The 12,386-nt window shown below is 47.9% G+C and overlaps 1 protein-coding gene across 5 annotated transcripts in view; it reads right to left on the bottom strand.

Moving 5' to 3' along the window:
* The window catches only part of LOC106569324 (zinc finger FYVE domain-containing protein 16), a 44,998-nt gene that overhangs the window by 4,881 nt on the left and 27,731 nt on the right, over window positions 1-12,386 (bottom strand). For all 5 annotated transcript variants that reach the window (XM_014140647.3, XM_045692762.2, XM_014140653.3 and 2 more), the window contains exons 8-11: window positions 12,044-12,199; window positions 6,881-7,105; window positions 4,747-4,829; window positions 1,096-1,200 (exon numbers count right to left, since the gene is read on the bottom strand). In XM_014140647.3, coding sequence (XP_013996122.3) covers window positions 1,096-1,200; window positions 4,747-4,829; window positions 6,881-7,105; window positions 12,044-12,199 — 569 coding nt within the window. The remainder of the gene's footprint in view (window positions 1-1,095; window positions 1,201-4,746; window positions 4,830-6,880; window positions 7,106-12,043; window positions 12,200-12,386) is intronic.

The raw sequence follows: 12,386 nt of genomic DNA, 5'->3' as shown, positions 1-12,386 counted from the left end.
GTTTCCGTTAAGAAAATTTGGCTGCGGACAAAAGACAGGCAAGATTTAAAATCACCAAATGTATGAGAGAACTCCCAGAGCCATCTGCACTGGGTGCTTAACTGTGCTCAGAATGACAGACAGGACCAGCCCTCCTATTAGGCAGGAGGACCACTAGGGCGGCAGATGATGAGGGTGGAACTTTCTGAGCTCAACTGACCAAGACGCACCTCCAACAACATATGGTGCCCCCTGATAAGCAGTACCCACTTTTCCAAAGATAGTCAGGTACGCAAAATATTTAGCTTGTCCAGTGTGCTGTTGGAGAGACGCAGTGCTGCAGAGCTACACGTACACTGTCAAAGTCATCAAATATAAATCAAAGCAAGGCCATTGGCCTTCAAGAGATGCCCAATCTACCAGGGCAACAAGGCCATCTGCTAGGGCACCAAGGCCATTAACCAAAATAGCCAATTAAAATGGATTTGAAAACCAAAATACATGAGCTTTTCTGTTAAGAAAAACTTAAGTGTATGTTTGTAAAATGTACAGAACTTTTTTATGAGACTTTTGATTACATATAAGCTAAACGCCAGCCATGTTGCACAAATATAATGTAGGATAATTAATATTAACGTCTAAAGTCTTGAATCTGACATACTCGAGGCACTGTTCGTTCAGATCGAAGAGAAAGGCCAGTGCCTGTTGCGCACCGCAACATCACCCTCCTGGCAATCTGAGTGGAGACAGTCAGCGTTTCTGAAACTATTTAAACATAATTGTTTAAAACAAGGACTTTTTTTGTTTCAAAGTAGCCTATCCAAATTCCGACCATAAGAATGATGGAATTATTTTATATATACTTCCTCAAAAGACATTCAAAACAGTATTTATCATGTTCTATTGGTTTTCAAATCAACTTTCTCCAGCATCTAAAGGCACAATCCTTGTCATATTCACAACCCATGCTAGTTGTTGCATCTTTAGATCTTCCCTCTCAACATTTCTAAAAGAGATGTTCATCTCTGTCACATAGGCTATGGAACCGCTCGCATCATGTGCGCTGTTTAGAATGGTGTTTTCCTGGGAACCCTGAGACACACACATTGGTATTACCTCAGGGAAGCTGCTCTTGGGAATGTTGATGTAGCTGTGGCCCATCTCCATGTGGATCCTCAGACCCTCCACAGCAGGCAGACTGTACTGGTAGTTCCTCAGGTCCTGTGGATGATCACAACACACACGTCACCAGTTTATTTTGGGGACATTAATAGTATGTGGCCTACACATCTCTTTAACCTGTCTGGGCTAGGGGGCAGTATTTTCACGGCCGGATGAAAAACGTACCCAATTTAAACAGCTTACTACTCTGGCCCAGAAACTAGAATATGCATATTTGGATAGAAAACACTCTGAAGTTTCTAAAACTGTTTGAATGGTGTCTGTGAGTATAACAGAATTCATATGGCAGGCAAAAACCTGAGAAAAAGTCAACCAGGAAGTGGAGGATCTGAGAATTGTAGTTCTTCTTTCTAGTCCCTTTCGAAACTACAGTATCTGTGGGGTTACGTTGCACTTCCTAAGTCTTCCATTGGCTGTCAAAAACCTTCAGAAAGTTGTTTCAGCCTTCTCCTGTTACTGGGCAGATAATAGGAGCTCAGTTACTGAGTGGACTGCCTGTGGACAAAGGGATTGGATATGCGCAGTCACACGAGTGCGCCGTTCCTTCTTTTTCTCCTTGAATGAATACGCTATTGTCCGGTTGGAATATTATTGCAATTTCACGTTAAAAATACCATAAAGATTGATTTTAAACAGCGTTTGACATGCTTCTAAGTACGGTAATGGAACATTTGGACTTTTCGTCTCTGGTACCGCACTCGCGCGTTATGCCTTTGGATAGTGCTCTGAAAGCACAAACAAAACGGAGGTATTTAGACATAAATATGTATTATTTCGAACAAAAACAACATTTCTTGTGGAAGTAGCAGTCCTGGGAGTGCATTCTGACGAAGATCAGCAAAGGTAAGAGAATATTTCTAATACTAATTTAGGTTGCCCCGAACTTGGCGGGTGTCTGTATAGCTCTCTGTGATGGCTGAGCTATGTACTCAGAATATTGAAAAATGTACTTTCTCCGTAAAGCTATTTTAAAATCTGACAATGCGGTTGCATCCAGGAGTAGTCTATCTATAATTCTTTAAATAATCGTTATATATTTTGTCAACGTTTATGATGAGTATTTTTGTAAATTGATGTGCACATTCACCGGCGGTTTTGGTGGGAATACATTTTCTGAACATCACGCACCAAAATAAAATGCTGTTTTTGGATATAAATATGAACTTTATCGAACAAAACATACATGTATTGTGTAACATAATGTCCTAGGAGTGTCATCTGATGAAGATCGTCAAAGGTTAGTGCTTCATTTAGCTGTGTTTTGGGTTTTATTGACACATGTCCTTGCTTGGAAAATGGCTTTGTGATTATTTTTGTCTATGTACTCTCCTAACATAATCTAATGTTTTGCTTTCGCTGTAAAGCCTTTTTGAAATCGGACAATGTGGTTACATCAAGGAGAAGTGTATCTTTAAAATGGTGTATCATTGCTACGCAGACGACACACAATTAATCTTCTCCTTTCCCCCTTCTGATAACCAGGTGGCGAATCGCATCTCTGCATGTCTGGCAGACATATCAGTGTGGATGACGGATCACCACCTCAAGCTGAACCTCGGCAAGACGGAGCTGCTCTTCCTCCCGGGGAAGGACTGCCCGTTCCATGATCTCGCCATCACGGTCGACAACTCCATTGTGTCCTCCTCCCAGAGTGCTAAGAACCTTGGCGTGACCCTGGACAACACCCTGTCGTTCTCCACTAACATCAAGGCGGTGACCCGATCCTGTAGGTTCATGCTCTACAACATTCGCAGAGTACGAGCCTGCCTTACACAGGAAGCGGCGCAGGTCCTAATCCAGGCACTTGTCATCTCCCGTCTGGATTACTGCAACTCACTGTTGGCTGGGCTCCCTGCCTGTGCCATTAAACCCCTACAACTCATCCAGAACGCCGCAACCCGTCTGGTGTTCAACCTTCCCAAGTTCTCTCACATCACCCCGCTCCTCCGCACACTCCACTGGCTTCCAGTTGAAGCTCGCATCTGCTACAAGACTATGGTGCTTCCCTACGGAGCTGTGAGGGGAACGGCACCTCCGTACCTTCAGGCTCTGATCAGTCCCTACACCCAAACAAGGGCACTGCGTTCATCCACCTCTGGCCTGCTGGCCCCCCTACCTCTGAGGAAGCACAGTTCCCGCTCAGCCCAGTCAAAACTGTTCGCTGCTCTGGCACCCCAATGGTGGAACAAGCTCCCTCACGACGCCAGGACAGCGGAGTCAATCACCACCTTCCGGAGACACCTGAAACCCCACCTCTTTAAGGAATACCTGGGATAGGATAAAGTAATCCTTCTAACCCCCCCCCCCCCAAAAAAGATATAGATGTACTATTGTAAAGTGGTTGTTCCACTGGATATCATAAGGTGAATGCAACAATTTGTAAGTCGCTCTGGATAAGATCGTCTGCTCTGGATAAGATCGTCTGCTAAATGACGTAAATGTGTAAAATAGTTGTATGTTTGAGAAAGTTGAATGATGACATTTTGTTGTTTTTGAATTTGCCGCCCTGATATTTCACTGGCTGTGTCCCGCAGGTTAGCGTCCCACCTAGCCCATAGAAGTTAAAGTCATTATTGGAGAGAAATTACACACTATGTGTGTGTGTGTGTGTGTGTGTGTGTGTGTGTGTGTGTGTGTGTGAGAGAGTGAGAGAGAGAGCGAGAGAGAGAGCGTGAGAGAGAGAGAGTGAGAGAGAGAGAGCGTGAGAGAGAGTGTGAGAGAGAGAGAGAGTGAGAGAGAGAGTGAGAGAGAGAGAGTGAGAGAGAGAGAGTGAGAGAGAGAGAGTGAGAGAGAGAGAGAGAGAGAGAGAGAGCGTGAGAGAGAGAGAGAGAGAGTGAGAGAGAGAGAGCGTGAGAGAGAGAGCGTGAGAGAGAGGTTCGTTCATGTGTTCTGAAGGCAGTAAACCTAACTGCTGTACCACCTGAGCCCACTAAAGGTTCCCCTCTCCTCCCGCCAGACAACAGCTGGCAGGGAACCAAACTACTGCAGTATGTTCTCCCATCAGAGACCTGATCTAGATCTGTGTGTCATTTCTGTCCTCTGTCTCTAATTTTATGTTATTTATTTATTTCACCTTTATTTAACCAGGTAAGCCAGTTGAGAACAAGTTCTCATTTACAACTGCAACCTGGCCAAGATAAAGCAAAGCAGTGTGACACAGACAACAACATAGAGTTACACATGGAATAAACAAACATACAGTCAATAATACAATAGAAAAAGTCTATATACAGTGTGTGCTAATGAGGTAGGATAAGGGAGGTAAGGCAATAAATAGGCCATAGTGGTGAAATAATTACAATATAGCAATATTGGCTGGCGTCCTGCGGGAAAACAATGCACAGCATACGGCTCAGTGATCATCACAGACGATTAGGGAGACGGGTCTTAACTCTGCTTTCAATCAGAGCTAGAGACCTACATTTACTACCTGGCTTCAGTGTGATGTGAATGGTTATTATCAATGTTTTACAGTGATTCAATTGCTAAAAGAAAAGACTCTAAAATACATGAGATTTATAATAAAAAACTCCAGCTATTCTTTATAACCATGTGTGTGTGTGTGTGTGTGTTTTCAGTACTTACAGCCAACAGGTTCATGATGGTGTGTCCTGTCTCTCTGAACACAGTTTCTCTGAAGCGGACGCTGACCAGAGTGCTGGGGTACACTGCAAAAGAACAAAAAAGGTCATTAGAGTCAGGCTCCACATTTATCTAAACACTTGTTGTAATTATGTCATTTTTATTTCACCATGTCATTATTGTAAGTTATGGGCACGTGTGTAAAGTGAAAGTAGAGGTGATCGCAGTAGCCTACTGTCTACAGCAGATATCTAGGACTTGATCAAGTTCAAAACTTTGAAACAGCTATCAAAACAGATTTTACTTTGAAAACCAGTCAAAGTGAATAGCCTTCTAAAACAAATGACCATGAACACTACATGACCAAATGTGGACACCTGCTTGTCGAACATCTCATTCCAAAATCATGGGTATTAATATGGAGTTGGTCCCCCTTCGCTGCTATAACAGCCTCCACTCTTCTGGGAAGGTTTTCCACTAGATGTTGGAACATTGCTGCGGGGTCTGGCTTCCATATTCAGCCACAAGAGCATTACTGAGGTCGGGCACTGATGTTGGGCGATTAGGCCTGGTTTTCGATTGTGTTGAGGTCAGGGCTCTGTCAAGGCCAGTCAAGTTCTTCCACACAGATCTCGTCGACAAACCATTTCTGTATGGACCTCGCTTTGTGCACGGGGGCATTGTCATGCTGAAATAGGAAAGAGCCTTCCCCAAACTGTTGCCACAAAGTTGAAATCACAGAATTGTCTAGAATGTTATTCTAAGCAGTAGCGTTAAGATTTCCCTTCCCTGGAACTAAGGGGCCTAGCCCAAACCATGAAAAACAGCCCCAGACCATTATTCCTCCTTTGCAGTTGGCACAACTTTGCAGTTGGCACTATGCGTTGGGGCAGGTAGCGTTCTCCTAGCATCCGCCAAACCCAGATTCGTCCGTCGGACTGCCAGATGGTGAAGCGTGATTCATCACTCCAGAGAACGCGTTTCCACTGCTCCAGAGTCCAATGGCGGAGCGCTTTACACCACTCCAGCCGCTGCATGGTGATCTTAGGCTTGTGTGCGGCTGCTCGGCCACGGAAACCCATTTCATGAAGCTCCCGACGAACAGTTCTTCGGCTGACGTTGCTTCTTGTGCTGACGTTGCTTCCAGAGGCAGTTTGGAACTCGGTAGTGAGTGTTGCAACCGAGGACAGAGGATTTTTATGCGCTACGCGCTTCAGCACTCGGCGGTCCCGTTCTGTGAGCCTGTGTGGCCTACAACTTCGCGGCTGTTGCTCCTAGACGTTTCCACTTCACCATAACAGCACTTAGAGTTGACCATGGCAGCTCTAGCAGGGCAGACATTTGACCAACTGACTTGTTGGAAAGGTGGCATCCTATGACGGTGCCACATTCAAATTCACTGAGCTCTTCAGTAAGGCCATTCTACTGCCAATGTTTGTCTATGGAGATCGCATGGCTGTGTGCTCGATTTTATACACCTGTCAGCAACGGTGTGGCTGAAATAGCCAAATCCACTCATTTGAAGGGCCGTCCACATATTTTTGTATATATAGTGTACACTGAGTGTACAAAACATTAAAGACAACTTCCTAATATTTAATTGCACCCCCCTTTTTGCATTCACGACTGATTCAATTTGTCTGGGCATGGACTCTACAAGGTGTTGAAAGCGTTCCACAGGGATGCTGGCCCACGTTGACTCCAATGCTTCCCACAGTTGTGTCAAGTTGGCTGGATGTCCTTTGGGTGTTGGACCATTCTTGAAACACAAGGGAAACTGTTGAGCGTGAAAAACCCAGCAGCGTTGCAATTCTTGACACAAACCAGTGCGCCTGGCACCTACTATCATACCACGTTCAAAGGCACTTAAATCTTTTGTCTTGCCCATTCACCCTCTGAATGGAACACACACAATCCATGTCTCAGTTGTCTCAAGGCTTAAAAATCCTTATTTTCCTGTCTACTCCCCTTCATCTACATTGATTGAAGTAGATTTAACAAGTGACATCAATAGCTTTTACCTGGATTCACCTGGTCAGTCTAAGTGTTGGAAAGAGCAGGTGTTCATAATGTTTTATATATGCAGTGTATTTATTCCCACTGAACTTAGACAGGCTAGTAACTGTTGGGGGCTCACCACTGTGTTCTGCTCCCAGCCGTAGCAGCAGTCTGAGGGGGAACACCTTGGCCCAGGGCACCTCCAGCCTCTGGATGAGCAGACCACAGAGGAAGGGCTGTGGGGGCAGACAGAGGCCCTCCAAGGGCTGGAAGGTAGGGGAGTAAAACAGCACGCCGCCGTGCTCCTTACTCCCCAGGAAACTACCTGTAAACGCCACGTTGCCCAGCTCCTCTACATACTTCCCTGGAGGAGAGGAGGGAGAGACACATAGTGGCGTGAGAGACACATAGTGTGTGTGTGTGTGTGTGTTACCTCTCTGTGCGTCCTGGTAGATGGCGTGGCAGAGTGTGTGTGTGTGTGTGTGTGTGTGTATGTGTGGTACCTCTCTGTGCGTCCTGGTAGATGTAGAGGTAGAGTGTGTGTGTGTGTGTGTGTGTGTATGTGTGGTACCTCTCTGTGCGTCCTGGTATATGGAGAGGTAGAGTGTGTGTGTGTGTGTGTGTGTGTGTGTGTGTGTGTGTGTGTGTGTGTGTGTGTGTGTGTGTATGTGTGGTACCTCTCTGTGCGTCCTGGTAGATGGAGAGGTAGAGTGTGTGTGTGTGTGTATGGTACCTCTCTGTGCGTCCTGGTAGATGGAGAGGTAGAGTGTGTGTGTGTGTGTGTGTGTGTGGTACCTCTCTGTGCGTCCTGGTAGATGGAGAGGTAGAGTGTGTGTGTGTGTGTGTGTGTATGGTACCTCTCTGTGCGTCCTGGTAGATGGAGAGGTAGAGTGTGTGTGTGTGTGTATGTGTGGTACCTCTCTGTGCGTCCTGGTAGATGGAGAGGTAGAGTGTGTGTGTGTGTGTGTGTGTGTGGTACCTCTCTGTGCGTCCTGGTAGATGGAGAGGTAGAGTGTGTGTGTGTGTGTATGTGTGGTACCTCTCTGTGCGTCCTGGTAGATGGAGAGGTAGAGTGTGTGTGTGTGTGTGTGTGTGGTACCTCTCTGTGCGTCCTGGTAGATGGAGAGGTAGAGTGTGTGTGTGTGTGTATGTGTGGTACCTCTCTGTGCGTCCTGGTAGATGGAGAGGTAGAGTGTGTGTGTGTGTGTGTGTGTGGTACCTCTCTGTGCGTCCTGGTAGATGGAGAGGTAGAGTGTGTGTGTGTGTGTATGTGTGGTACCTCTCTGTGCGTCCTGGTAGATGGAGAGGTAGAGTGTGTGTGTGTGTGTATGGTACCTCTCTGTGCGTCCTGGTAGATGGAGAGGTAGAGTGTGTGTGTGTGTGTGTATGGTACCTCTCTGTGCGTCCTGGTAGATGGAGAGGTAGAGTGTGTGTGTGTGTGTGTATGTGTGGAACCTCTCTGTGCGTCCTGGTAGATGGAGAGGTAGTGTGTGTGTGTGTGTGTGTGTGTGTGTGTGTGTGTGTGTGTGTGTGTGTGTGTGTGTGTGTGTGTGTGTGTGTGTGTGTGTGTGTGTGTATGTGTGGTACCTCTCTGTGCATCCTGGTAGATGGAGAGGTAGAGTGTGTGTGTGTGTATGTGTGTGTATGTGTGGTACCTCTCTGTGCGTCCTGGTAGATGGAGAGGTAGAGTGTGTGTGTGTGTGTGTATGTGTGGTACCTCTCTGTACGTCCTGGTAGATGGAGAGGTAGAGTGTGTGTGTGTGTGTATGTGTGGTACCTCTCTGTGCGTCCTGGTAGATGGAGAGGTAGAGTGTGTGTGTGTGTGTGTGTGTGTGTGTGTGTGTGTGTGTGTGTGTATGTGTGGTACCTCTCTGTGCGTCCTGGTAGATGGAGAGGTAGAGTGTGTGTGTGTGTGTGTGTGTGTGTATGTGTGGTACCTCTCTGTGCGTCCTGGTAGATGGAGAGGTAGAGTGTGTGTGTGTGTATGTGTGGTACCTCTCTGTGCGTCCTGGTAGATGGAGAGGTAGAGTGTGTGTGTGTGTGTGTGTGTATGGTACCTCTCTGTGCGTCCTGGTAGATGGAGAGGTAGAGTGTGTGTGTGTGTGTGTATGTGTGGTACCTCTCTGTGCGTCCTGGTAGATGGAGAGGTAGAGTGTGTGTGTGTGTGTGTGATGTGTGGTACCTCTCTGTGCGTCCTGGTAGATGGAGAGGTAGAGTGTGTGTGTGTGTGTGATGTGTGGTACCTCTCTGTGCGTCCTGGTAGATGGAGAGGTAGAGTGTGTGTGTGTGTGGTGATGTGTGGTACCTCTCTGTGCGTCCTGGTAGATGGAGAGGTAGAGTGTGTGTGTGTGTATGTGTGGTACCTCTCTGTGCGTCCTGGTAGATGGAGAGGTAGAGTGTGTGTGTGTGTGTGTGTGTGTGGTACCTCTCTGTGCGTCCTGGTAGATGGAGAGGTAGAGTGTGTGTGTGTGTGTGTGTGTGTGTGTATGGTACCTCTCTGTGCGTCCTGGTAGATGGAGAGGTAGAGTGTGTGTGTGTGTGTGTATGTGTGGTACCTCTCTGTGCGTCCTGGTAGATGGAGAGGTAGAGTGTGTGTGTGTGTGTGTATGTGTGGTACCTCTCTGTGCGTCCTGGTAGATGGAGAGGTAGAGTGTGTGTGTGTGTGGGGGATGGTACCTCTCTGTGCGTCCTGGTAGATGGAGAGGTAGAGTGTGTGTGTGTGTGTATGTGTGGTACCTCTCTGTGCGTCCTGGTAGATGGAGAGGTAGAGTGTGTGTGTGTGTGTGTGTGTATGGTACCTCTCTGTGCGTCCTGGTAGATGGAGAGGTAGAGTGTGTGTGTGTGTGTGTGTGATGGTACCTCTCTGTGCGTCCTGGTAGATGGAGAGGTAGAGTGTGTGTGTGTGTGTATGTGTGGTACCTCTCTGTGCGTCCTGGTAGATGGAGAGGTAGAGTGTGTGTGTGTGTATGGTACCTCTCTGTGCGTCCTGGTAGATGGAGAGGTAGAGTGTGTGTGTGTGTGTGTGTGGTACCTCTCTGTGCGTCCTGGTAGATGGAGAGGTAGAGTGTGTGTGTGTGTGTATGTGTGGTACCTCTCTGTGCGTCCTGGTAGATGGAGAGGTAGAGTGTGTGTGTGTGTGTGTGGGGACCCCGTGCGTCCGGAGTGGGGGTAGGGGGGGGGGGGGCCTCTCTGTGCGTCCTGGTAGATGGAGAGGTAGAGGTGTGGGTGTGTAGGTCCCCGTGCGCCGGGTGGAGAGGTAGGTGTGTGTGTGTGTGTGTATGGTACCTCTCTGTGCGTCCTGGTAGATGGAGAGGTAGAGTGTGTGTGTGTGTGTGTATGTGTGGAACCTCTCTGTGCGTCCTGGTAGATGGAGAGGTAGTGTGTGTGTGTGTGTGTGTGTGTGTGTGTGTGTGTGTGTGTGTGTGTGTGTGTGTGTGTGTGTGGTGTGTGTGTGTGTGTGTGTGTGGTGTGTATGTGTGGTACCTCTCTGTGCATCCTGGTAGATGGAGAGGTAGAGTGTGTGTGTGTGTATGTGTGTGTATGTGTGGTACCTCTCTGTGCGTCCTGGTAGATGGAGAGGTAGAGTGTGTGTGTGTGTGTGTATGTGTGGTACCTCTCTGTACGTCCTGGTAGATGGAGAGGTAGAGTGTGTGTGTGTGTGTATGTGTGGTACCTCTCTGTGCGTCCTGGTAGATGGAGAGGTAGAGTGTGTGTGTGTGTGTGTGTGTGTGTGTGTGTGTGTGTGTGTGTGTGTGTGTGTGTGTGTGTGTGTGTGATGTGTGGTACCTCTCTGTGCGTCCTGGTAGATGGAGAGGTAGAGTGTGTGTGTGTGTGTGTGTGTGTGTATGTGTGGTACCTCTCTGTGCGTCCTGGTAGATGGAGAGGTAGAGTGTGTGTGTGTGTGTATGTGTGGTACCTCTCTGTGCGTCCTGGTAGATGGAGAGGTAGAGTGTGTGTGTGTGTGTGTGTGTATGGTACCTCTCTGTGCGTCCTGGTAGATGGAGAGGTAGAGTGTGTGTGTGTGTGTGTATGTGTGGTACCTCTCTGTGCGTCCTGGTAGATGGAGAGGTAGAGTGTGTGTGTGTGTGTGTGTGTGTGGTACCTCTCTGTGCGTCCTGGTAGATGGAGAGGTAGAGTGTGTGTGTGTGTATGTGTGGTACCTCTCTGTGCGTCCTGGTAGATGGAGAGGTAGAGTGTGTGTGTGTGTGTGTATGTGTGGTACCTCTCTGTGCGTCCTGGTAGATGGAGAGGTAGAGTCTGTGTGTGTGTATGTGTGGTACCTCTCTGTGCGTCCTGGTAGATGGAGAGGTAGAGTGTGTGTGTGTGTGTGTGTGTGTGTGTATGGTACCTCTCTGTGCGTCCTGGTAGATGGAGAGGTAGAGTGTGTGTGTGTGTATGTGTGGTACCTCTCTGTGCGTCCTGGTAGATGGAGAGGTAGAGTGTGTGTGTGTGTGTGTGTGTGTGGTACCTCTCTGTGCGTCCTGGTAGATGGAGAGGTAGAGTGTGTGTGTGTGTGTGTGTGTGTGTGTGTATGGTACCTCTCTGTGCGTCCTGGTAGATGGAGAGGTAGAGTGTGTGTGTGTGTGTGTATGTGTGGTACCTCTCTGTGCGTCCTGGTAGATGGAGAGGTAGAGTGTGTGTGTGTGTGTGTATGTGTGGTACCTCTCTGTGCATCCTGGTAGATGGAGAGGTAGAGTGTGTGTGTGTGTATGGTACCTCTCTGTGCGTCCTGGTAGATGGAGAGGTAGAGTGTGTGTGTGTGTGTATGTGTGGTACCTCTCTGTGCATCCTGGTAGATGGAGAGGTAGAGTGTGTGTGTGTGTGTGTGTGTATGGTACCTCTCTGTGCGTCCTGGTAGATGGAGAGGTAGAGTGTGTGTGTATGTATGGTACCTCTCTGTGCGTCCTGGTAGATGGAGAGGTAGAGTGTGTGTGTGTGTGTATGTGTGGTACCTCTCTGTGCGTCCTGGTAGATGGAGAGGTAGAGTGTGTGTGTATGTATGGTACCTCTCTGTGCGTCCTGGTAGATGGAGAGGTAGAGTGTGTGTGTGTGTGTATGTGTGGTACCTCTCTGTGCGTCCTGGTAGATGGAGAGGTAGAGTGTGTGTGTGTGTGTGTGTGTATGGTACCTCTCTGTGCGTCCTGGTAGATGGAGAGGTAGAGTGTGTGTGTGTGTATGGTACCTCTCTGTGCGTCCTGGTAGATGGAGAGGTAGTGTGTGTGTGTGTGTATGTATGGTACCTCTCTGTGCGTCCTGGTAGATGGAGAGGTAGAGTGTGTGTGTGTGTGTGTGTGTATGGTACCTCTCTGTGCGTCCTGGTAGATGGAGAGGTAGAGTGTAAACAGGTCTTTGGGCAGAGCCCTCTCCTCTGGCAGAACCTCCAGGATGAACACTATCTCCCTCTGTCCCACAGTCTGTAGACCACTGGAGCCCATACACCAGCACTTCCTACTGCAGTCTACAGCACAGTAGACATACACACAGTGAGGATACACAGACAAATACAGACACACATTGCCTGCAAAACACCTACGACCACAATCTGATAAAAATAACAGAGATACACACAGGATACACATTCGTTTTTAGAATGGGCCTAGGGGTGCATCTCAATACTCTCTCCTTGTCACCTTTCCTTTAATAAG

The sequence above is a fragment of the Salmo salar genome, chromosome 01 (assembly GCF_965601325.2).
Source record: "Salmo salar chromosome 01, fSalSal1, whole genome shotgun sequence".
Lineage (NCBI taxonomy): Eukaryota > Metazoa > Chordata > Actinopteri > Salmoniformes > Salmonidae > Salmo > Salmo salar.
The sequence above is the reverse complement of the archived record's forward strand: the minus strand, read 5'-3'. Positions and strand labels throughout refer to the sequence as shown.